The following is a 26,996-nucleotide window of genomic DNA, read 5'->3' on the forward strand; positions in this document are numbered from 1 at the left end:
TCTGTACTCTTGAATCTCTTTGTTATTTGTCAGTAGACAATGACTGGTCACCCCTAAAGTAATTGCATTTTAAAATATTAATGCTGGTTGAAGAGCTTAGCTTAAAAAGCATATATTACTCAAACAAGCATACTGTTTACCTAGGATGGATCATGATGAATTCTATTTCAACATTTGAAATTAAGAAAAGGTTAAATACTCAGAGAATATTAATGGTAGCTTGGGGGTGGGACCAGCTCCATGGGAAAAATAGCTTGTGAGAAATTAATTTCAAGTATCTTCCTCAATGTTTTTTTTTTTTTTTCTCTGCTGGTATGTTCTTTGTTTTTGAAATGCCCTCCAAGGTGTGGAGCCCTGAATGAGAGTGGTGTTCTTGGGAGAAGGATTAACTTGTAATGGGGATGGGCCAGGGGAGTGTTGGAGGAGAAGGCTTATGGATGCTTGTCCTGTTTGTACTCTGCATCGCCAGCAAATTTGGGCTGTTCTCTGGTGTGCGCCCAGGACTTCATCAGCTGCTGCCATGCTGGTGGCGTGGGAAGCTCCTCATCACCTCTTCATGCGTGATGACCTGCAGCAACCTGGTCCTCGTGGGGCCAGGCGGGCCCTGCATACTGGTTCCACCATGTGTCCATGAAACATTCAGGAGTGTATGTGGCTCTTTCTTGGCATAGGAGACACTGTTCTCATTATGTTTTTACAAAAGTTTTACTTAAATGTTGTTTAAATTTTGCTTTTAAAATTGCTGAAATTTGTTTCTGGTTATCAGCTGCCTTTGACTTTGAGCACATTGACTTGGACTGTCTTACTTAAAGGGAATGCTGCTCACTTGCTGCTGCAGCGACTCCAGTCTGGATTTCCCTGCAGCCGAGGGAGAGGTACATGGGCACAGTTGTGTCTGTTTTGTGTTTTCTTTTTTTTTTTTTTTTTTTTTTTTTTTTTCAAGTAGTTGTATATCTGCATGTAGTGCCTAAAATCTTTGCAGGTGACAGGTGTTTGTGTCTTCATCTTGGCAGCCATGTGTGGCAAAATACAACCAGATAAAATAAGAAGCTTAGGTGATAGGAAGAGGTGGCTTTCCATAGTCTTGCTGATCCACACTGGTCTCTGGAGTGGACTTGCTCAAGGAAGGGTTGATCAGAGAAGCTGCTTTGCTGCGCTGCAAAGGCTAAGTGTATTTATTTTTTTTGCCTACAGATGAGTACAAACTGATTCTTTCCTGGGGACATAAGTCTTGATCCCTCTTCAGCATGCAGGTTGTAGAGTGTGAAATAAAATTCAAGGAATGACAAGTGCTAGTTAGTAACTTAGTTTTAGGAAGATACAATATTTTTTTTTGAGACTGGTGAGCACCAGTCCAGGGCCTGCTGATAGCAGTGGAAAAACTATTCACTTAATGGGCTTTGGATTACTTGAGTAGCTTATTGTACCCACACCTAATGTGGTAGGTGACATATCCTTCCTCTCTCGTTACTACTTCATCCAGATGTGCTACACCTGGTTGACCAACGTGTCTCAAAGGGGATCTTGGTGAGTGCAGTAACTGCCACTTGTGCAGGAAGGAGAAGCTGTTGCTTTGTGGTGGCTCCTGTTTGCCCAGAGTCTTGCTGACGCTGGCTGCGTGTCTGGAGTCACTTTTTATTAAAGCTGAATCGAAGCAGTGTCTTTGGCAGACAGCTGTTTGGAGGTTAAGCATTTTTGCCATGTTATTAGTGATAATGGTGTAGGGGTTTGCATAAAATTAAGGTGTGTGGTCTGTGCAGGTGCTGGCATTGTTCTGGTAAGCACTGCGTGGTCGCCATCACTTTCTGTAGGCAGTGGTGGCTGAGACGCATGGCGGGCGTCGTGCCCCCTCCAGCAACGCTACTCATGACGTCTCTGAAGGGAATAAAAGAACGTTTCCTGTAAATACATGCACTGGAAACATCTGCCCGACACACTGAAGTAAAGGATTTTTCTTGATGTGCCATCTGACCCCATATGCTGAGGAGCTTCAGTGCTCTGTTTTCCTCGTGACTTCCCCCATCTTTTTCTGAAGCTGTCCTTTCGGCACACTCTTGCGAAGCTGGAGCTGTGAGGACAGACCAGACCTTGCTTCCCACATCTGTCCCAGCAGCTGTACCACTTCCTGCCATGAATCATCTGAAACACACTTTTTTTTTTTTTTTTTTTATTATTAAGGGTAAAGGCACATTTGTTTTCCTGAAGCCACAAGCTGATCTTGGCAGCCTGGCAGCCAAGCCTTAAACGGAGGCTGGGGTGCGACGGTGTCAGGAGGGAGGAAGTGCCTCCCATCGGTGGTGATCATGGGCAAGCCCGGAGCAGAGCTCCTTTCCTTGTGGGTTTCGGTTGTGGTCAGAGGAACTGCAAAGTTCATCACTTCTTGGAGAGCTGCAGCAAAATGTCTCCTCTGTTTGCATGTCAGTGTCAAACACGCCTTGACCTCTGGTTTTCAGAAGTCTGTGCTAATTGTCAAGTGATGTTAAGGGACAGGGGTATAATCTTTTGTCTGAGAAGTCTTTGCTATGTTTTGGATCCTCTCTGGGGCTGATGTTTGTGGCTTTGTTTTCCAGGGCTTATTGATAGCATGTTTTTATATTCTAGCAGAATTTGTCTCTCCTGGAACTTGAGAGGTTGCTGTATTTCACACAGAGATGAAATCCAAAATCCACCCCCTCAGTTTTGTCTTTAAAAAAAAAACCACCAAAAAAACCCTAACCCAAAAGCATGCTAACTACAAAGTTGCTAAGCATTTTTTTTCCTTGTTAATTTTTCTAGGGAAACGTCAGATTCACCACTTGGGAAACCAGCTTCAACTCAATCAACATTGTCTGGATACTGCCTTTAATTTTTTCAAGATGGCTGTGAGCAAACACCTAACTCGGGGGAGAAAGATGACCCATGTAATTGCTGCATGTCTCTACCTTGTGTGTAGGACAGAAGGAACTCCTCGTATCCTTTCACATTTAAAAAAAATATATATAAATAAAATACATACTTCTAGCAAATCAACTATCCCAGTTATACCTTGATTCGAACTTTGAAAAGGAAAGTGTTTAGGAGCAGACTTTGTCATTGCTGGTTGTATATGATGAAGTGAATGGGAGTTTTTCCTGTGGTTCCAGTAAAATTTTTCCCTTTCTAAATGTACAATACTTAGTATTTACAATGAGCTATAAATGTCACTCTGTCTCCCATCAATAATGAAATTTCTTCTTTCTCAAAATTTCCTCTAAGATCTCACTTTTCCTTTGCTTTGATAAGGATAACTTGTTTGTGTTGTATTCTTTTATTGTTTGTTTGTCTTGTTTTTTGTTTTTAAAACAAAGGAAAATAAACCCCGAGCCTCCTGCAGTGTCAGCGTTAAAGAACAGATTAGAGTCCTGGTGGATTTTCCGTCAAGATACAATGATCAATGATTTCCATCATTTCCATCAAGGATTTCCTTCTTTAATGCTTGTGGGAAGGACAGTATCACTCCTGTTTTAGTTTGGGGGAAAAAGGCATTTGATAAATTCTGAAATTTGCTCAAAGATCATACAGGAAACCAGTGGCTGGAGGTGGGACTGCACCCAGGCCAGATTCTGAAGTGAGTACTCCTTGCTCTACACCATCCCTATTTTTGTCTTGTAGAACTTAAGATCCATGTAAGCTTTAAATACTGATGACCATCCAAATGTATTTGTTCATATATTTTTATTTCTTTTAAATTGTGTTTCAATTGCTGGAATTTGAAGTTTAGTATCAAACAATTACTTCTGTGTCATTTTAGTTCTTTTCTACTCTAAAGCAGTGTGTGCATATCATCAGGATTCTGTTTGATTTGATGCTTTTTCTAGATTGCTGTTCTCATTCCAAATTTTAGCAGTTGAGCTTTTGTTTTAAGATTGAGGTGATTTTTTTTTTTTTTTTTTTTAGTTTCAGAAACTATATTCAGTATTCTCCCTCAGTATGCTTTCTGACAGTGTTGCGGTCATTGCATTTGCACAGTGTTTTAAAAAAAAGTGGTTTTGCAGGAATGATGTTAATAGAAGGAAGGCTTGCATGTTACACTGGTCTTTTCTAATGTAAAGTCTCTGTGTGAATGTCAAACAGTATAACTCTGTAATTACCATAAAGACGGTGTTGATTTAAAATCATTACCAATACTTTTTATTCCCATGTCACATTTTAAAGTAACTTCTTTACAGTCATTATTAGATACTACTTAATGATAGCTTGGCCATAATATGCAAATCCATTTTTCCCCATGGGTAGTGATAAAAAATAGCATTTGAAGCAGTATAAGATAAGAGGCAAATAGGTACATTGTAATATAGCAGCCATCTGTGCAGCACGTGTGGCAAACTTTTCTAGCAAAAAAACAGAAAAAATCCTGTGTTTGTTTTACATGCTGAAATACTTCAAAGAGGGATATACCTCAGTTACGTGTAAGGTGTACTGGTCTGGTTGACACTTCATACATACCTAAATTAATTTCTGAACTTTTTTCGTTAAATGGAGATAATATCCTGTATGATACTCCACACAAAATACTAGGAGTAAAGTATGAACCAGGCAGCAAATAAGGGCTCTGTCTTTCTATGTCAATATCAGAAATTACTCTATCTTGATTTGAATGGTTACTGTGCCACCTGGGAATCAAGAAGTGGTAGTGCATGACTTTATGGCTCAATTTTGTTAGTGTTCAGTTTGGTTTTGTTTTTTTCTTTAATTCATTAGATAAACTTAATTTTGAGGTTGATACTAAGAATTTAACTTGTGTTACTTTGGGAGAGTGAGTTCAGCTTCTGCTTGTGTTCTGTTGTTTGGGTTTTTGTTTGCTGGTGGGTTTTTTTGGTTGTTTGTTTTAGTGTTTGGTTTTGTTTGTTTTGTTTGTTTGTTTGTTTTTTTTCCTTATGTATTTAAAGTACAGTGTAACTTGAAAACTGAACCCCAAATAGATTATGGATTCTGAACGTTCAAATAGAAGTTCCTTTTCCAGGCACCTTGTCCTTTCATTAGAAACTTGAAAACCTGAGAGCCACAGATGCATATTGCTGACCTTTGAAACTAAAATATGTTTGTTCAAGCCTCCACAGTTTAATTATGATGATCATTATTAGTGTGCCATTTCCAGCCAGATCTGGCAATATAGAAATGTGCTACAGGAGGCAGGCGTGTTCCCAGGGCCTTTGGTCCAGAGGGACCAAGAGCAGGTGTAGAGGATGGGCTGTGTGACAGGATGCTTTAGCAAGAATGAAGATGCACGTTCAGAGTAATAATCTTGCAGTTGGTTTTGGTCTTCTGGAGAAACCAGCGGAGGATGGTATGTGAAGAGGAGAAATATGCTGTGTAATATACTGTACAAAGGTCATACAGTATTTGTAACACTTAAAGGTTTATATGCACTGTGAAACAGATTTACTGAGTTTGTGTTTATTGTCATTGTGTTGATTATAGAACTCTTCTGAAGACATTTGGGAGAAATTTAGAAAAGGAAGCTAAAGACTCAAGATTGGCGAATGTGTTTTAGAGGAAAGTCGATAACGTGGAAGAAGTAGTGACGGGCAGCAGCATCCTCAGAGCTCAGAGACAGCGCCTTGGTGCCGGGTGGCCCAAATGAATTAGTCAAGTGACTCAGGAGTTGTAGAGGCAAGAAAAATTATCTGGGAACAGATTAGTCTCTGAAGTGGAAGACAACATGTTTCTTAAAAAACGTTATGGTAGAAAGAGCAAAGTATGTATGTGGCCTGGGGGGGTACCGTGGGATATAGTTGGGGCTGAAGTGGCAAGAAATGCATTCTCTCCAGGGGCAGAACCAAAGGAGTGGGAAGCATTTGGAGAGGGAAAACAGGATTTAATTGTGTCTGCATTGAGTTCAGTTTGAGGGAGTGGAATGTATTTATCTGACATGGATATCTGCTTATTCTTCTTTTTTCATAATGTACATGTCGCCAGGCAGCCTCTGTGAAAATGTGAGGAAAATTGTAGCCAAGTCTACTGGTGCAGTCTGAATTATGCCTGAATAAACCTCAGCCTGAAATAGGAAAACATTAAGTTCTCCTTGGTTATTATGCGCTGTTTAATTAATGCAAAAATGCAAAATATTCCAGTAACACAATTTTTTTTTACTCTGAAAAAATAGTTCTAGAACTTAGAGAACATAAAAGTTTATTTATCTCAAGTACAGCTTTTATTTATAGTTCTTTAGAAAATTTAGTATGATGTTTGAGATATGAATTGATTTTACATCAGTTTATGGTTTATATTAGCTTATTTGACACAAAACCCCACAATGCAGTGACTTTGTCATAGCTTTTCATTTGACTTGCTTATATTACTTGTCAGTGTTAACGTTTTAAAGGGAAGATGCCTTACTAGCTATTAGCTGAAGTTGGGAGGTGTTTCATCCTTTTGATGAGCTACCTATAAAGACTTTAATTTATTATTCTCTTTACAAAATGTGTCTGTATTACCAGTGTCAGAAGTAAAAGTATAATGCAAAAAATACATTTGAAGGAGATAGTGATTTTTAAATCCTCAGGTTTGATGGAACTGGTTGTCCCCCTCGCAGGGGCTGAGCGATGCTGAGTGATTCCAGTGGCATCTGACTTCAGCTGGCACTGCCAGCACACCAGGCATTTCAGACCCTGGCTCTTAATTTGTTTCTTGGAATAGTAACAGTCCTCAGTTGTTTCTCTTTAATGTTTTGAACAGCTTTTCCACCCCTACATACGTTTGAATGGAAACAAAGGGCTCTTTAGCTGGTGCTGCCATTCCCGAGAGGGAGAACTTGGGAAGAGCCAGGCAGGGTGTTTGAGTGACTTAGGGGCTCGGCTGTGACCCCAGGGCAGCCACGGGTTACTCAGGAACAATGGGAGCCTGGCCAGGATTTTCCAGGTGGGATATCAGTTTGTTTTAATCAAGGAACACTCTGTTTGTAATCCTTTTTACTGTACACAACTGTTAGAAAAACTGTCAACTGTCCACTATTTTGTTTGGAATATTTTCCAGTGCTACCACCTGGGGTTTTTTACAGCAACATTTTACATGGTAAATGTCTTTTATCCCACACATATGCCCTTTTAAATTTTTATTTATTTATTATTTTCCTTTGAAGCTCTCTGGGAAATGTACCCTTAGTTGTAAACCAAATCCTGTCTTGTTAGAGCATAGTAAATAAAACCTTTTCCACATGAGAAGAGTCCTCACAAAGTTTCCTCGCCAGCTATCTTGTGTAAATATCCCTCTGTTTGTCTCTGGAGGTAAACTCAGGGCAGGTTTTTTTCCCTTCCAATAAAGCTTGATGCTGGGGGGCTTGCTGAGCCCTTCCCACCACCTCCTCAGATTGAGGTTGCCTGAGTTATTCAGGTGATCTTCAGCAGCTTTGTGTGTAGTCAGAGGGAGGAGATGGGGTCCTCCCGGGTCAGTCCAGGCAGGCAGGTGAGGCTGCTCTTCTGGGGTGTTTGCAGAAGAACCTTTCTGCTAAACGTCTAAGAAAAATAACCCCTTAAATTTGAGCATTGGGAGCAGAAGACTGACAGGACAGAGTTTGGTGCCTTGGTGTCTTTTACGTGTAAACTTGCATTGGGTGGGAAAGCATAAGGCTCTTTTCCTCATCTGCTTCCTCTGCCCCATGAACCTCCCTTTTGTTTGAGGGAAGATCATGAAGGCATTGCAGGATCCTAGCAGGCAAGAAGGACTTGGGAATAAAAGGGCATCTCTTTGCTGAATGGGGCAGTACTTTGTTATTTCTATTTGTCGCAGTATTTGTACTTTATTGCCAAGCTATTTGAATGCCTCCTGGTTTAATGTGTTTATTTTCATGTCACAGTAAAGGAAGTTGAGAGTATTTATATTCATTTCCAGGTGTAGAACTGAGGCTAAGTGACACATTCAAAGTTACTGGAAAATCTGTGATGGAGTCAGGAACTGGTCTCTTTAATCCTAGATTAGGCAGCAGCTACAGAGCCTTTCTGCCATACTGGTCTTTGCAAGACAAGTTCAGCTAATTTCCTTTCGCGCATTAGCAGGCTCTTTTGGCTTCCATGTCTGGGAAGCTTTGTATAACCTCGCCATGAGAGCCTTTGACGGATACATTCTATGTTTCCCTACTAACACTTCAAGGTCTGTCTTTTCAAGGAAAAGGGCAAGACTTCCTTTTTTATTAGAAATGAAAAATCAGATCCCAGTAATCTTTTGACCTCTACTAAAACTTCCTGGAGCCAGCAGGTCCTAGTGTTCCCAATTAAAAAGTTAACTTTTGAAATTAGGCTTTAATCAACAAAATTTTAGAGCTCTTGTTGGGGAAGTTAATGGAGCCAGTTGCTATTTCTCTTTGGTTAAGGACTTTCTTTTTTACTAAGAGACCTTTTACTTTTGATTAAATACAGTTGCATTCAAAATTTGTTTTGTTCAAGTGTTTAGTGTGACAAGGACATAAAAGATTAGAAATGGATTTTAAATTGCACAGTTAAAATACATGTAATATTTACAAAGGCAAATTACTTTATTTCATTTCACTAGATTTTTTTTTTTTTTTTTGTATGTGTGGTAGAGGATGCCAAGATCTTACTTCATAGGAAGCTGAATGAAATAGAATATTTTCAGTTGGAAGGGACCTACAACAATCATCTAGTCCAACTGCCTGACTGCTTCAGGGCTGACCAAAAGTTAGAGCATGTTACTAAGGGCATCGTCCAAATGCCTCTTAAACACTGACAGGCTTGGGGCATCAACAGCCTCTCTAGGAAGCCTGTTCCAGTGTTTAACCACACTCTTGGTAAAGAAATGCTTCCTAATGAAGCATTTGCTTGGACTTGAAGTCTTGGAAAAGCCTTGTCCACTTCATTTCAAAATGAAGTTTTAAAATTGGTATGCTTTTGAATGGATGGATTTTAGCCGAGGGAGTTTCAATCTATTAATGAAAAATTGCTGCCTTAAATTGGGCGTGGCTATTGTTGCCCCATGTTATTTGCATTTATTTCCAAATAGCTCATGTGTTTGGTAGTCCTTGTCTTGTGTGATCATTCCTATTTGGTACCACAGGAGAGAATGATGGAGATGTAGGGAAGAGGGCAGCCAGGGACAGCAATAAAAAATTAATTTCTGCACCTTAATTTCTCCCTGTCACCCTCTCCTCTAGCCAGTGTTGGAACTGCCGCATTTCAACAGCAGGGCTCACGACCTGAAGCCAGCACATCCAGTCTCCTTTTCCATGGTGTGAAGGAGAACCACCTGATTTTTTTTTTTCGCTTGCAGCCCTCGCTGCCTCACGCTTTTTTTGCCGCATACAGAGATATTTATAAAGGAAGCGTGCTGCTGAGAGAAAGAGGTGTTTCCTGTTTCCCGCTGGTGGGAAGGCAGGGTTTTCCCTCCCGCGTGCGCGTTGGGGCTGCGCGCTCCGTTGGGTGGCTCTGTGCTCTCCGTCCCCTCGCTGCATCGCGGGCGGGCGGCAGCGGGGCTGGGTCACCCTCTGGTCGCCGGCCGGGCCGCCAGCTGTGGTGCCGAGCAGCCCGTGTTTCTGGGGGTCCTGCGGCACATCTCTCGGTTCCCTGTGGACGCCTGTGTGGTATCTGAAGTGATGCTGGGCCCTTGAATTGTATCTTGGGGATTTGCGCTATCATCCCTCTCGAGATGAAAATAACCTGAAGCTTTTCGAACCGGTTGTATGGCCCTGCACCTGGGGGACAGTGCTGGGAGGATGGTTAGTGGCCCTCAGGTCTTCTTGTCCCTTGGCAGGGAAAGCCATAAACCTTGCTTGTGCATGACTCGGATGTGGCAGGAGAACAGTGAGAGTGATTGCTGACTAGCATTATCCTTCAGGGTGCCCTGCTGCCGAAAGTCATCGAAGCTTTCTGTGGGGAGACCATCATTTTAATGTGGAGATTCTGTACTTGGGGGTTTTCTTTGTTCCCTTAAGATTTTGAAAAAAAAAAAGGAAGGGAACTTTACATTATGGTGTGTGTCAACTCAACGTTTTACTGTTTAAATCCTTGTGCTAAATGCCCGTTACAGATGCTGCAGGGAGGGAGGGGAAAAGTTGCTGTAAGTGCAGTAGTGATAATTGACCCACTTAAAAGAGCTGCTCTAATTTTGCATGTTACAGCATCCTGGAAATTCAGATAAGAATGTTGATCTCTCCAGCTAATAGGATTTCTAAATATATCATCCAAAAGAAGCAGGACGACTGTAATATTCAGTGTGTGTGTGTTCAGGCTAATGTTTTGTTTAAGAATCGCACACTCTGAAAATCTGCTTTTCTGTTAACTTTCTACTAACTCAGAATAAAATAGTATTTGACCTCTGGGGCTGGCAAGGGGAGACCTGATCCTGCCTCATTGAATTTGCTGATGGAATTCTCACCAGCTTTTGTGTAGAGGGGTGACCAACTTTTTTCCCCTCAGGATGTTGGTACCCAGCAGGTGACTCAAATTGTCAACTTTTCCATAATGCAGCATTAAACAAAGTATCTGCAGAGATAGAGAGGGGGACAGGGTCACAAGATGGCCTGTTAAGATTAGATATTTTGACTGGTTTTGATAGCTTTGTTTTCCTCGTTTAAGGGAAATTTTGAACAGGAAAGGTCAAAATAATCCTCTTCTGAAATTTGAGTACTTTTTTGCTTTACAAAGCAGAGTGTTTCAAGTCTCTCTCTAGGCAGTTCTTTCTCAAAGCATGTGGATGGATACGTCTGCTGAGGACCGTGGGGTTTGCACTCAACAGAGCTGTTGCACCTAGATTGTTTTAATTTTGGAGATCTTTTGCCCTTGCCCATCATACCTTTCTGTGTTGGGACAAAACCAGCCATCACAGTCCCTCTTTGAAAGGAAGGGACAGGCTTTACTCTGTAGGCTTCTGGATTAGGTCGCTGAAGCCTTTGTTGCTGTGGGCTTAAATTCCATTATGGGCAGGTAGAAGTGTTTACTGTTTGGCAGTCCTGCGTGCCGTCACCAAGTCGGGCCTTGCATAACACAGAACTACTTACAGCAGAAGCATTTGAGCCAGATTTGTAATGCTGTAATAGTGGTTTGTTATTATGTGCATAAAAATAATAATTAATAAAATTCATTGCATGGTCTGTCCTCTTAGTAATTAGGTTCCAGTCTGGAGTTTCTGAACTGATGAGACAATCTCACGGTAAAGGTGAAACAAGGAAAGAAACAGAAGTGGGGAACAGGAAAGCTGCAAAGGCATCTGTAATAGTGGGGCAGACATGTGGGTGGCAGCCCCCACTTACCAGCAGCACGGAGAGGGGGTGATGATGCTTTGGAACATGGTGGCAGAGACATGGGAACTAATGAGGGGATGGAGGCAGGATGAGTTCTGGGTGATGGATGAGGGGAGGGGAATGTGATGGCAGAGAGGCCTCCTTCCAGTGAAATAAATACAAAGGAGGGACGATAAGGAAGGGGATCACACCTCTGATGTCTTTGACCTTCAGCAATCCTTGCATGCTTGTGAGAATAAATATTTAACAATCTTCTTAAAGCTTGTTTAAAAGAGGAAATGATTAGTTTGGCTCTCTGCTTAATTCAGAAGTTTATCTCTGCGTCTAAATTATGGTGCTTATGTCAGCAAAAGCAGCATTATAGCTGGGTGGTGTTTTGACCTGATGGGAGCTAATACGTTGCAAACACTAGCTAAATAAAAAACAGTGTGGTACAGCCGGTCATTGTGTAGCACATTCTTGCTTTTGTCAAGAGGATATGCTGGATGTGGTGTGGGATGTGGAGGAGACGCTTCCCCTTCCTTCCCTGCACACCCACCACCCTTAAGAAGAAAAAAAAAAAAAAAACAAAACAAAAAGGGGGTGGGTGGGACAGGGCAAGTGTTACCTGATGCTTTGTTTAAATAAATCCTGGTAGCAAACATGATCAATTATGGTCGATGTTTTTGATCTGGTCACTGAAAAATATTCCTGATTGTAGACATCACTAATGTTTTCTGCATTACAGTACTTTAGAAGTCAATTAGAAAATTAAATGCTCTCCTTCATTAAAATAATATTCAAGATTGTGTGTTTGCCTTTTAATGCAGTAAGAATGATTTCTTAGAAGACAAAATTAATATTATTAAATAGTTTAAGATCAGTAATGCAAAGTAGGGTGAATAAAAGCCAGTGCATTAAGACCTATAAGCACTTCTGTGCTTGCTATCTGCAAATATTATTTTAGCTTGAAGTCTTCTAAAACTGTGTCTGCTTTCATCATATTCTTAACCCTTATGCAGCTTTTTTTTTGTCTTGCGCTTTTTGATGTTATAAGAACAAAGTGAAGGTATAGCGGAGAAACAGTATTACCTTGCAAATTTTTTTGAAAAACAGGATTCGTTCTCATTCCTGGCCTATCCTCATACCTTGAAAGTGGTCTTGATAATGATTTCTTACATCCTAATAAAGTATAAAACTTTTAAAAATTGGTAAAATACTTCTCAAGAGCTGTCTTATTTCTTCAGATGTCTGTCACTCAGTTTTTGTTTGCATGATATAGACTTCATACACAAACTTCATACTGGAAATACGTCTCCATTAAAGATCTTAAGCATTTTGTAATTTCATGTGAAGTAAAATTGTGAGCCAAGCTCTTTTTAACGTTTTCACTGTTAGCCTGCCTTTATGTCAAGTCCATGTTCTTCCTCAAAGGCAAAAGAAAATGTCTTTTAAGTTTAACTGCCAGACTGGCTCAGTATTGTTGTAAGCATGAATGATGTAATACCCAATCACATGGTGGTATGTCTGCTATTTTCCCCCCTTTGAGAGAGAGAATAATCTTTCCATCTTACCCGTTTCAGCAGTTTGGGAAAATAGCAGCCTTAAATGAGACCTAAACCAACCAAAATCTTGATTTCTTCCAGAGCTCTGCTGTTGAAGCCAAATGTTCCCTATGCCTTCTTTATTTTGACTTGCTAATTGGAAATAAGATGTTGAAGATAACATGTGCTTTGAAGCTTGTGTATTGTGTATTTTATTTAGATTTAATCCTTTAAACATTTGACAATAAAACATAAATTGCAGAGCTCTCATCTTTAGATCAGCTGTAAGTGAATCATTTAAGTTTTCAATATCCTTCCAGTTTGGGAGAAACACAGTAGTCTCAGTGATGTTTTGACTGCATGTGTTGGTAAAGTGCTATGAGATTTGCTAATCAGTATTTTTAAATGGAGATATATAACTGTGTCTTCAATGAAGAAGCAGCCTGTCTGCCAAAAATAAAGTCTTAGCTTATGCCTAACAGGGAGTAGAAATCAGAGTGCTCTTCAGATTCCTTTTGTGTTGGTAAGCAGGGAGGAATGGTGAACAATGTATTTTATGTTGTCATATATGAACTACTCGTGATGGAAAGCAAATTTTGAAAGAGGGGAAATATATAGACTGAAAAAAATCCTTTTAGTGGGGACAAAAAATTGTGTCTGACATATAATATGCTATAATCTTTTTAACATGAAGAGAAAATTGAGCAGTAAAAACACATATTCAGCAACATGACATGTACTAACTGAAATGTGAAAGTCTTTATTACATAAAAACCAGAACTTGAAACATTAGCTCTGTCTTATTGTCAGGAGAATTTCTCACCTTATCTGTTTTACAATATTTTTCCTTCTATAATTGGTCCTTTTAACTTTTTATTGTGCTTGTAGAGAGCCTTTTGGCCTTGCAGTTTCCAAGGGGAAACAAAGTTGTTATTGTCATTTCAGGTACTGTAATGTGTGGCACAATTCTAGGACAAACAAAGAGCTGGTGTTTCAAGGTAGACTGCAGAAAATTCGAGAGGTTACCTGAACTGGCTAGCTTCTGAGAAAGCAACACAATGTCCTTATTTTGCAAGGATTTTGTCCCCTTGTAGCTAACTTGCATTAAAAATACACTTTCCTTCCCCCCCACCCCTAATGAAGTCATGGCTTCTAATTAATGAAGTTCTGCCTATTCAGCTCCAAAGGCTGTGAGATTACAGGTGCTTCTCTGTGACTTTTTCTGTTGGGCAAAAGTCCTGGTCTGTCTGAATTGAGACTGTTTCTTTTGAAATTTGCCATTGAAGTCACCAGTGGACCATCCTTGATCTCCAGGGAAATGAGGAAGGAAATGTAAAATAATTGTAAGTCATTACTGAAGAAGTCTTCTTTTAAAGAAACATCTGGAGGTTTCAGCTGCTGCGTCTCAGTTGATACCTGAAATCAGAGAATACTCTATTCTGTACTTATACAGAGTTTAAAATTTGGTTTTCCCACATGAGTGCTGTTAACTTCTACAGAATCTAAGTTGAATTTTCTTTTCTGTATGAAAATTTCTGGTCCTTAAAAGATCAGTCGTTTAGAGAATGCAACAGATGGACTGCATCTGTGCTGCTGTCTGAGGGACTCCCAAATCACTGCATTCTTGTCACATCTGGAGGACCCACTTCATTGCCAGTAATTATTTCCAGCACATATTCAGTTTATAGTTTTTCAGTTGAAAAATATTTTTTGTCAACTTTCAGTTTAATATGTATTATCTTCCACCTAGACTTTATTATCTGCCACTACTGTGGCAGAGGGAAGTAACTCAAGTATTGGTTGCTGCTGTACTCAGTCTTTGAACTGGTGGCTTCAGTGTTTTGGCTGTTTCTCATAGTCATTCAATGATGAAACAAGAGAATGCTCCAGTCCTTGGATTTTGCTGATAAGGTTGGCAATCCTCCCGGCAGAGCTGTGAAGTAGTCCCTCTCCTCCTGTTGCAACTGGAGAAGTTGGGAGCACAATCGGGAGCCAAGAACATTGGCTGAGAGGTAGTATCCAGAACATGAGGACGGCATCAAAAAAAGAAGCTGCAAAACAAACAAAAAAAAGTAGCTTGACAGAAGTGTTTCATCAAAACAGTCCTTCCTACTGACAGGTTCTAGGATGGGAAGAAAGAGAATACAGAGCATTTTCCACCAGCTCTCCAGCAGTCAAAGAAGGTGTGGTACATACCCAGAAATGTTTATATAGGCAATGTATCTAAAGGGGGTGAAATATGCAGTAGATAATCCAGAAAGCCTGTGCCCTATGTAGAATTGTAGAATAATTTGGATTGGAAGGGAGGCTCGTGGAAGTAATTTCTCCAAATCCCTGCTCATGTCCTCAGTAGATTGCTGAAGCCCTACTCTGGTTGAGAGTTGGTTGTCTCTAGCAGTGGACATACTCTCTCTGGGTTTTACTACCTTCACGGAAAAGATTTTTTTTATTTTTTCCTAATACATAATCCGATTTCCTCTTGCAACTTGCATCTGTTGCCTTTTGTTCTGTCTTTGTGGGTCTGAGGAGAATTTGGCTCCATATTCTCTATACCCTCTCATTAGGTAGTTAAGACAGCATTAGATCTCCCTGAAAGCCGCCTCTTCTCTAGGCTGAACAAGTGCAGCTCTCAGCTTTTCCTCGTGTATGACACGGACCAGCCCCTCAGCCTTCTCAGTGACCCCCCACTGTAGTCGCTCCAGACTAGTGTTGTACTGAACAACCTAGACCTGAGCATGGCTCTCCAGATGCACCCGTGCAGAGGCCACAACCACTTCCCTTGACAGCTGGCTGCACTTCAGCTAATAAAACTCTGTACGTGTTTGGTCTTTCTTGATGAAGAGCATGCTGCTGACTCCTGCTCAACGTGTCTGTGGGGACCTCCACTCCTTTTGTGCAAGCTGTTCCTTACCTACTCAGTCCCAGCCCGTATTGTAGCAAGGGGTTACTCCGTCTCAGGTGTGAGACTTTTCAAGAAGCTTAAAGACAGATGCAGCTCCTGTCAGCCTGGTTCTCCAACTTGCCAAGATCCCTCTGTGTGGCAGCCCCACCTTCTGATGTACTGACTGCTCCCCCAGGTTGGTGTCATCTGCATACTTGCCTAGGGTGCCTTCTGCCTTGCTGTCTCATTGCTAATCCAGACAAGCGTTGCCCCCGAGGGATGCCTGCAGTAACTGTCTGCTAGTTGGACTTTGTACTATTAATCACAGCCCTTCAAACTCGGCAGTCCAGCCAATTTTGTGCTTACCTTCTAGGCCAGTGAGCCAAACCATGATGTCTCAACAATTTGGCTTAGAGGACACCATGGCAGACCATGTCTTCAGCTTTGCTGAAGTCAAGATAAGCAGCATCCGCCACGGTGCTGGTTTCCCCTGAGCCTGTGTCAGTTTGGGTGCAAACTAAAACTGATGGGTGGGTGATGCTTTGCTCAGGGGTGCAGCTGACTGTCTTTCCACTCAGCAGTTAAGTGTTTGGCTAGTGCTCTGTATGGAGAATTTCTCTTTGCTCAGAGTCCTGAGCAATCCATCTTTTGATGGGCAACACAACAGGTCCTTACTGATTTATTATTATTGTTGTTATTATTATTGTTGTTGTTGTTATTATTATTACTATTATTTATTATTATACTTCTTGGGGGGGCTGGTGACTAAAGCCTCTTCCTCATTTGCAGAAACCCCAGATTTGCTTCCGTAAGGGGAGTTAAAAGCTGAGAGGGTAGTCAGGGCAAACACTGCCTGTTCTCCTTTTGAAGCTGATGTTGCTGTGCAATATGAAATGCAAGAATTGTGGGTCCAGGAGAAGAGCAAACCAGTGGAAACTTTTGTAGGTGAATGTCCAGGCTTTGAGAGGGTGTATACCTAGTTCAACTTCTTTCCTCTCAGGTTATTTCTGTGTGCTTTTTTTTTACTAATGTATTTATTATATATGATTATATTGACTTAATATGTAAACAGTTCTGGCAGTGGGACTGTAACTCCAGTTTGCTTCCTCCTAGCTGAGGATCCTGGTAATGGAGGTGTAGAGTTTATAGCATTTTATGGAGAAGGTCAGTATTACGATCCCCATCTTCTGGTTGGAGAAACTGAGGCACAGCAGGGAAGCAAAACGTCTTGCTCGTCAAGGCAGTAATATAATGTAGATAAATGTTTGTGTCCAATGTACACCTATACCTCATATTTCTGCCTCCCACAATGTAAGAGTCCTGTTCCTATCTGATTTTGTTAAATCCTGGAATATGCTTTTCCAAGTATATTGATTAAACCTCTGAATTTTTAGCTATAATTGTGAAGAGAAGCAAGTTCTGCAGGCTCACTAGCTCTGGTGTTGTACCGAGCTTGTTATCAAAATCCTAGGCTGAATTTATAAGCCTCGGTGGGAAAAAAAAAGTTATCATTTTTCTTGAAAGCTTTGCAAATATGACACAATTGGTGAGCAGCTGTAAACACGAGACTCACAATAGCATTCTCGGTTGTTGTTTGGAGCAGAGCTGCATTTTAGGAGCTTGCTGTCAGCACACTGTAGAATGTTATTTGAAATTACACTGCTGGGTTACAATAAAACTACTGCAAGACTGTGTGAAAGGAGTCTAAGGAGATCTTTCCCAGCATATCACTGGCAGTTTTTATTTTCCCAGAGGCAGATGATATGTACATCATTACTGATTTTTTTTTTTCTTTCTCTCATGAAGAATTCCAGCAGCTGAGATAAGTTTACAGCTTCTTAAAAACTGATAATGAAAGAGTAGTCTCTGTGCTATAAGAGACACATGAGATAAGTGCTTGCCATTGCTACAGCATTCAAAAGAAGATAATACAGGGATAAAAGTTTAAAATGACACTTCAGGAAAATATTCCTCATTTTCCATCTTGATTAAAACCATTTAAAGAAGGCTGTTAACTTTTAAGAATGTGAGAAATGACATTTGCAAGTAAATTAACTTCAGTGTGTTCACTAAGTGATACTGTTCAACATTGTCTTGTGGTGCTTTGGGAGTTCCTACTTATGAAGTGAAGTAAATATTGACAATAATGCCAACGGAATTACAGTATCCGTGACAAGTGGAGAATTGCAGCAGATTGCTTATTGCAGACCCAGATTTACAGTAGAATATCAGTATGAGTATTCTGGCCCACTCCTACCCTCCTCTCCCCCCCCCACGCCTCACCCCAATAAAAGGTTTTCCTTTTGCTCCTTAAGGATCCCTTCTTAAAGGTGAGTAACCAGTAAACAAGGACATGACAGTTGCTTTATCTTTTTGAACACTGAGAATTGATATGTATGTTTATGAAGTATTTTAGAGCAAATTGGTACAAAATCAGATATTAAACTGAATAAAGGATTTTAAAGTGTTATAGGAGCCGCTCAGCTATGCATTTTGGATAATAAAGACATGAAAATTAGGGCTGAATCTCTGATACGCATTGCATCTCTTTTTATTATAAGAAGCTCAGGATGTCACTTAGCTCATAAATCCTTTCTGCATGTTTTGGACAGGGGGATAAAATTCTGTGTTGATTTGCATATCATAAACCCACTAATTTGATCAGGATGTTGCATTAAGACAGGATGTAGCTTGGGCCTTGCAAAGGCAGTGAGATGATCTGAAAATAATTGTTGACCAAGAAGTTAGTTACTTACTGGGAGATTATAGCAGAAACACATCTGAAAGCTTGTTTCTCTGACCCTTTGAAGAGACTTGGGAACTCCACAGTCAAAATGTCTATAATAATAGTAAGATAATCAGAATATTTCAGAGTAAAAAATATTTTACCAAGGAAAGAGGAACTGTTGTCTTCATTATAAAAACATGATAAAGAAAGATGAAATGTTTCTTGTGGGGCAGTGGCAAAAATGGAAACAGAAATGCAGTGTCCTGAGGCACAGCCTGGAGTCCCTCCGGGCTATGCCTTTCAATTTCTTGGGAAAAGCTAGATCTAAAAGGGAAGCATGTATTTCCAAACCTTTTGTGTAGATAAAATACAAAGTGTATCACATGCCTGTGACTATATTTTTGCTGCTTAATAAATAATCTCAAAGATTTATTCTCCAGAAAGTTAGCTACCTTAAAATCTCAGATATGTCGTCTTTCTTCCATGCCATGTAAACTCCTCCCTCCGTCTGGTGTATTATACTTGTTCAAGGACAAAATTTAATCTTTTTATAGGGGCAAATTTTTAAGTCATAAATTTGCTTTAAATTTAAAAACGAGTATCTTATGTCCTTGAAGGGGAATGTGTCATGTTGAGAATTGTATCCATTTCAAAGTATGATGCATCACTTGTCTCTATCCCTGAAAGGTATTTAAAATTGGTATTTGATATTTTTAAACGTAGAAAAGCTATTGCACTTCTTGTTTGGTTTGTTTGTTTGTTTTAATTCTTTTTGAGCCCTGTTCATTTGGGCTCTCAGGAAGTGAAGGTATCTTCTCACCCTGCCAGTGGCAGCTAAAGGTAATCTCTCCTTTGTGCCTTGCTGTGAAGTAGAAGTGAATACGTGGTTGTGTATTGCGTCTTGTCTACAGGTTGGTAAATTCAGACATGTTAACGCGGCTACTTCTGTCTGTTACTGTATCCCAAGGTACCCAGGTAGCTATCTGAGGAGGTAATGTGAGTCTTCTACTCCCATACTGCTAAATAAACCTCCCTTGCATGCTCTTGCAGTGGTACTCTAAAGCATAGTCTGTGCAAGATGTGTTATTCTGTGTTTGGTAAAATGCTTTATTAGTAACTCATTTGGGATAAGCTGCTGTTCATGAATCATAAGGCAAGTCCAGTTTAGAAAAAAGTAACTCTTTCATAAAAATCAAATTCTGTATATCTCTGTGCTGTTATGACTTATGTAGGTTTCTGCTACAGTGAACATGTAGAAATCTTTTTTATATTTAGTGTAGGCATTACTTAAACTGAAAGCATGGGGTGAGGATTTTTCAACCCACTGATGAGGCACATCAGTGTAGCTCCATGTTTTCCTATTTAGTTTATTGAAAGTGACTAAACCAGACTGATTTGAGGAGTTCAGCTGGTGCAAAAGTGGTGTGTTGTCCTGACTTCCAAACGCTGCTGACAAGCTAGTCCTAAGCACCCAGTTTTCAGCTCTGCGCTGAGTTTAGGATCAGTAACAAAGGTGACTGGGGAAGCTAACTGTGAGTTACTGTAATGCCTGTAATCAAACTTGCTTTGATTACTCCAAAACCAGTAATTAACAGTTTGGTAGCAGTTGTGGAAGTGCTGCTGGGTCTGTGGGCGCCGCAGGAGAGGGCTGCCCACAGCCCTGAAGCCATCAGGCCTGGCGTTTTCCGATGGGGTGCTGTCGGTGGGAGGGAGGGCGGTGATGCAGAGAGCTCTCCTGCCTGCCGAGGGGAGGTTTTCTGATCCGCAGAAATGCAGCTTTAGCAGGAAAGGTATTCCAGTACTGCTCTCTGAATACAGGGGCTCCCTTTGGTGCGTGCCGGGGAGTATCCAGTTCACGTAACGAAAGCGGTTTCTACAGGTGTGTGTCTACAGGCATCTGATACAGAAGGGCTTATTCTGTCATTGTGTTACATGACATACGCTGATCCGATTCTCTTAAAGGCCTTTGGGAATGGGAAATTTAACACATCCGATTGTTGTACTTCCCACAAAGGAGTCAGCAGCCTCAGAAGGGCAGGGATGCAATTATTATTTTTTTTGAAGCTATACTTTTTCTTAAAACAAAGGTGCTAGTGTCAGAAATTTTCTGCTGAATGAGTGGAATTGTTTTACATGTAAGATATTACATAATGCCAATGCACAGATAAATCGAGTTCACTGATACTGTCAGGAAAGCAGTGTCTGAGTTTCTGTGCGAAGTCTGCCATGTCCCAGTGCTGGGTACAGCAGCTGCCGCGCTCCCATCCCAGCAAAGCCTGTTGAGATAATTCTCTGAGGAGCAGTTAATACCAGTGCATTAGACTCAGTATGTGTATGAAAGTAAAGATGTAACGCCTGCCTTCTAGCATGGAAAATGTAAAACATTCTGTATCTACAGAATTTGGTTTTCTTCTGGTTTAATTGAGCAGTCTAATGCTACTTTTGGAAAAGTATAGCTGGGTGTTTACTGTGGGTAAACCAGAGCAGTACTATGAACTTTCACACAGGAACTGTGTATGTACTTAAAACAAGGAAGGTGTTACCAGTTTTATAAGATTTACCATAAAGCGGCTGTTCTGCAGATTTGCTCCTTATTGGTTTTAAGGTTTCTCTTTCACATAAGGTAGGTCTTTGTGTTTTGGAACAAGCAGGGGAGAACTCTGCAAACAGTGTTACTTTTAAAGAGGAATTTGAGAAGGTGGGACGGGTGACTGAGAGATTGTCTCAGGCTCTACTTTGATAAATGCTTTAAGCCAGTGTGAGCTGGCATGGCTTCAGAAAGAAGTAATCTTGCTTTGTCCTTGTCTGTTCAGTCATCCCCCAGTCCATCCCCTGCCTTCTATCAGCCCAGGTGTTTGTCCAGTTGCTTGTGAACTACGGAGTGAATCCAGTTGAAAACAGGCCAAAAAAAAAAAAAAAAACAAACCAAAAAACAAAAAAACAAAACAGTAGCAATATTTTGGGCAGTTCACTAAGCTAGTTTGCCATCTTGCTACACAAATAGCAGCCCAGGGAAGGGGGGTGGTAATGGGCCAGAATCAAGCCAGTTTGGGGCAGGCTGGCTGAGATGATTCTGGTTTTTTGTTTGTTTGTGTGGGGTTTTTTGTTTGGTTAGTTTGGTTTGGTTTTTTTTTACATCTTTCTAAACTCTTGCATTTGGAACTTTCTGAAAAGCAGAGTGTCAGACTCAAGACCATGCTGGTTTTCCTTTGGCAGTGATTTTTCTTTGCTTCTAGTTTTTGCCACTTCTCTGTCTTAAGCCAGCTGCTTCACATTTCCAGACGTGTGTTGTTGCTGTGCTGAATACCCAGTTGTCATCTCAGAATTGTTCTTCCAGATCTGCACCTTTTTCACTGTTGGTACAAGAGTCATAACCTTTACAGACTTTGTACACAGGGAAAAGAGGGAGAACTGAACTCCTTTACGTTTACTTAAATCTTTACTATTGGTGTCCTCCTTCCCAGCTGCTTTTTTTTATGCCCACTTTATCATCAAATGTTCATTCTGTGCAGGTTTTTTGGACTGTGCAGTTTCATACCTGCTTATGTGTTTGAACTCTTCAGACACAGGATGTTTTCTGCAGTGATTTTACTATTTGCTCATTTCTTTTCCCTTGCAGCTTGAGTTTTGCTCTTTTCCTGGTGCCTCTCTCCCATTCTTGTCTGCCAGCCTCACTCTTCTTTTAAGTCCTTCCTTAAACCTTGCTTCTCCTAGCAACCTCGCTTGTTTTCCCTCACCAGCGCTTGTTCAATTTACCGTTCAAGGGACAGGGTTTCTCCTTCTCATTTGGAGACTTTTTGTTGTTTGACTATAGCCAACTGTTATTTATACATGGTCACATCATCCAGGCTGAAGATTAACCTCATGTCTATCAAAACATTTACATTGATATTTACATTTTCATTCTATGCCTAAATTTTCTTTCCCCAAAGTGAATATACTAACTAAATTATCTTTCACTAGCTTAGTGTGATAGTCTTTGTATATTTTATCCATCTGATACCCTGAATAATTGTGAGTTGACTCACAGGCATATTGGGAAAAGAAATGTATTTTACTTGTTTTTGGTTCTGTTGTGCTGTGTTATAAATTTACATGTGACTATGTAAATACTTTGCAATATCCCACAAAGCAGGTTATTCACTTCAAGTCAGTAACATGAGGAATATGGCCTAGCCCCAATCCTTTGAAGACCGTATTCTCCAAGGGCAGCATTTTCAAAAGTGCTGAACGCTCGCTGCATATTCAGCTGGCCTGACGGGCTTTTGAAAATGTTCCTTTACATGGGACTGACTCTGAAGACAGTTATTAAGAAGAGCTACAGCATTAATTTAGTAAAGACTGAACTGTGCATGCATTGGGGTGTCTGGAGGTTCACGTAGCTCACAGGTGCTGGATCCATCCAGTCTAACTGGCTGTGGCGCCAGTCAGCAGCCCAGGTGCCCTAGATTGTGTCTGCAGTCACTGGAGATAGAGGAGGGGAGAACTGGTGTCGGAGCCTAATTCGGATCATGGGCGGGTCAGAAAGCTGCACTTCTAACCCTTTCGGTTAATGCCGTGAAATCGGGCAGGCGGAATGCAGCCCGAAATGCCTGTCTCCTTTTAACGACCCGGCTAGGTGGTTGTACGATGCTGCAGTACTGCCGCTAACTTTGTCTTATCTGTGAGGATAGTGACGTTGCACGTGCTGAAAGGGAAGTGCTAGAGAAATATCCTGATTTACCTGGGGAAGGAGTGTGGCACTGCTTTTTGTCCTTAAGTTGGGGACTTTTAGAATACAGAATGCACTTAGAATACAGAATGTAGAACAACACAGTTTTATGAAAGACTTAATGCAGCTATGTGCAGAGAAGGAAAAAAAACCCCATGGACCAAAATGCAGTTCTTTTTTTATCGTGCATTAATCTACACATAAATGAAGACAGCTTTTCATAAAAATGGCATTTGTGCTTATCAGTTCGATTTGTTAAATACTGTTTTTATTTGTATACTCAAGTGCAGCTTGTGCTATGTGGACTTCTTTGCACAAACAAAATTGCAAACTTAAGAAACATTGGAAACGGGCTCTAGTATTTCAGCCTCAAGGCAAAGCTTTTATTAGAATTGTCAGAAATGAGTTTTCTACAAAAGAATTGGTTTTAGATATTATTTTCTAATCATTTCAGTTCAGTGTCATTGGGAAGAGAAATGTTTACTTTAAAGAATTAGTGCTGTCAGCCAGTGTTAATTGGTAATTAACACGGGGAAAGTTTGTAAAGCAGCAGAGATATAATCGTGATAAGTCATAATCAGAAATCACTTAGTGTATTAAAATATGGAAAGGGAGGTTTGTAAACAGGGTGTAGGACTGAAAGGTGGAACACTGGGTTCAGGGCCAGCCAAATGCTGTCACTAGTTTTTCACCTTTGTGTCATTCCACTTCTGTGTCCACCCTCCCTTTTGTCTTATTTCCGTGTGTGTGTTATTGTAAGTGCTTCTGGGAAGTTCCCATCTCTTATGTAGTTTCTACAGAACCATAATGTGGAAATTGTAAATATTTAATTCCATTTAGAACTTGAGAATAATTTGTTTTAATATTCTGAAATTTTTTTTGCTTTTCAGTCAGATTTCCTGTAAGTTAGCTTTTTCTGTTTACAGCCAGCTGAATTGCTCTTGTTGAGTACAGAGAGGGACTTTATGTTTAAATATTTAATGGATCTGTGTCTAGTTTTTGTTAGAAAGCATTTTAGCTTCAACTGAAAAAAGGTAAGGCTTCATTAGTGGACAGCATGGCTCTTACAGATGTCAAATTTCTGCTGAAAATGTCTTGCAGCCATGATTCCTTGAGAGAAGTCCATTTTCTGTGCAATGGCTTATTTTGATGTAAGCTTGTAAAAGTAAGTAAAAAAAGTTCTGAGGGTAACTTACGAAAACTAACTGGATTAAAAAAAATACTAGACTCTCTCTTGTCTGTGCTGCTCATATGAGCCTGTCTATCCCAGATATGACAGGCTATATAGTGGAAGAATTTTGACACAATGGTGTGAAATAATTTGTTTGAAGGTTTCCTGATAATTGTAGATTCTCGGACACTAAAATAAAGATTTTTTTTTTTTTTAATTTTTTTTTTTTTTGAGGGGGAATGACGACTGTAAATTGTGGTTGTTATTTTAAAAACATCTTCCACAATTTATACCTGCATATCTATGTATAAGCTTTGGCAAATGGCAGTTTTGCCTCCTGCTAAGTGTTAATATTGAAAACCAAGTTGATTTTGCTGCATATAAGTGCTTTAGGATTGCTGATATAAGTAAAATGTAGGTCTATTTGAAAGACAAATGCATGCTTGTTCCAGTATTTTGGGGTTTAGGTTTCTGGTACTATTCATTTCATCATGAACTTTTCTTTCCTCTGGTGCTGAGAATGAGATCATTATTACTGTGATTCATGGCGCGCTCATATTATCCACAGATTACTAGGTTATAAAGGCAGAAAGGGAGCGTTCTGGCCACTTGGTCTGACCTTTTGCATCACGTTGGTCAAAGGATTCCCTTGAATTAACTCTTTTGAAGTAAAGCCTTTAGACTCATCTCATTTTGATTTAAAAGTTTCTAATGATGGACAGTCAATTGCATACCTCAGTGAAATTAGCTTAAAGAATGAACAGCAAAGGAAAAGCAGTTGAAACTAACATTCTTTTCTTTTTCCTTTCCTTTTCCTTTTTTTTTTTTTTTTTTTTTAATTGGGGGTATTTATAATTTAAGTCCCCTTGTGCTTGTCCTGTTATTTTGTATGTGCATATCTGGAATATCAGTAGCTTTCTACCCCTTTCAGAACTTTTCCATGTGCTAGCCGTCTCCGTATGCAAAATTATCATTGTTTTCTTTCAGCCTCAAAGAAAACATTTATCTTATGATTGTATAATTTTTGAATATGTATTACGTATTATCTGCTGGTTTTAGCTGTTGTTGTATGTTCTCCTGAACTGTTCCAACTCTGAAAAGGAGTTTGAAAACAACTGCTTGTTTTTACAACTACTTCCTGCTGATAATTGTGCTCACAATATTCACAGTGAAGGCCAACCCATTGCTACTGCATGACTCAAATTTCCCCTTTGCTTTTGCTTTGCTGTAGCAGCTTCACATCTGATCAGGGAGGGGGATTGCTGGAGGCTACCTTAAACGAAATCCAGAAATGCCACATTTTTACTGTGACCTTTGCTTACAATTTCAGTGGACACTTGAACGAACTTCTCTAAGGAGCGAAGCAACTGTATGTTAAAGCATCTATAATGTAGCTCTAAATTGCGTCAGAGTTGCCTGAACCCTGAAAGTGAATTTCCCAGCTGCTTAGCTCGAATCTTTTGTTGTTATAAATGCATGCAGTGCTCTCTGTTTCTTCTTACTTGGACAAAAAGGTGGTGGTTGTTTTTTTTCTTACAGTAATAAAGCCTAAAAGCTTGTGATGCGTTAAGTCTTCTACCAAAGCGTTTTTAATGGTTTGAGGAGGGTGAAGAATACTTTGATATACAGATTTCATGACTGTAACTGAAACGCCTATATTAGAAAAGCAGCCCTCTGGCTCACCCAAGATCTGAATTAGTGCTTGGTACGGATGCTCTCTCTGACTTCTCTGTCTCCAGAGACAGGAGACAGACTCTGGGACCACTCAGTTGCTCACTTTGGTCTCTCAGTAACCTGTGAGCTGCTTGTCTTCTGGTGTTTTTTGTTTGTTTGGCTTTGGTTGGGTTTTTTTTTGGTTTTGTTTTGTTTTGTTGGTTTTTTTTTTTTTGCTAAATTGTGATGAAATCTATGAGAAATGTGTGATAATTTTAGTTTAGCTCAGTGGTGAAGGTGTCTCAGGGTAGGCATAGAGTAACCAGATGCTTCAAGTCAGTAATGTGCTCGGAACATTTTCAGATCTGGAATATTTCTCAAGCATAACATTGATTGCTTCCTAGATCTCTTTGAGTTGACAATTACTATGGTTCCTTGGCAATTGCATTGTTAAAGTCTTTCCATTTTCTCCTTTCTCACTACTTTGACTAAAAAGTTGCACTGAATTCACTATTGCTCTCTGTAGATTTCTAAGCTGTATATTTTACACATTGTTTTTGTTAGCAATTTCCTTACTGTGTTAAAATTTAAGATTTGCTTTAATGTCTTGCATATTATTATCTATAATGGATTTTGGATTTTTTTTCAGAGACATTCCGAGTTTTCAGCTAATTAAATAGCCAGCGATGCTGTGGTTTTTAATGCTAAAATTAACTTTCGCCAAATAATATTAACATAACTTACTGAATTTCGTAACAAATTTGGAGTACTGAATTCATACAATTTCAAATGCAAACTAAGGATAGGAATGCTCAAGGATAAAAATTCTCAGTGATGCAAATGTTTATGTATAAACTGATTATGTTACCGGAATTATTCTCCTTCCACGGCAGATAATATTTAGGAGAAACTATATTACTCTGACATACTCTAAGATCAACATATGCTAATACTTGCGTTACCATGAGGTACCAAACTATACTGACGTCCCTGTATTTTTTCTAATACTGGATTTCTTAACATATTGGTACATACACAAACATGTTTTCTTTGCCTGCCTCGTGCTCTCTCTCTCTCCTCTCACACTTTACTTTGACACTCCTTTTAATTGTAAAACTGG

General features: G+C 40.0%; 1 protein-coding gene across 1 annotated transcript in view; it reads left to right on the top strand.

The window, feature by feature from the left end:
* The window catches only part of BRF1 (BRF1 RNA polymerase III transcription initiation factor subunit), a 176,812-nt gene that overhangs the window by 42,810 nt on the left and 107,006 nt on the right, over nucleotides 1-26,996 (top strand). The window contains exon 3 of the mRNA XM_042798984.1: nucleotides 2,776-2,949. Coding sequence (XP_042654918.1) covers nucleotides 2,776-2,949 — 174 coding nt within the window. The remainder of the gene's footprint in view (nucleotides 1-2,775; nucleotides 2,950-26,996) is intronic.

Source organism: Tyto alba, unplaced genomic scaffold, assembly GCF_018691265.1.
Source record: "Tyto alba isolate M040663 unplaced genomic scaffold, T.alba_DEE_v4.0 Super-Scaffold_29, whole genome shotgun sequence".
Classification (NCBI taxonomy): domain Eukaryota; kingdom Metazoa; phylum Chordata; class Aves; order Strigiformes; family Tytonidae; genus Tyto; species Tyto alba.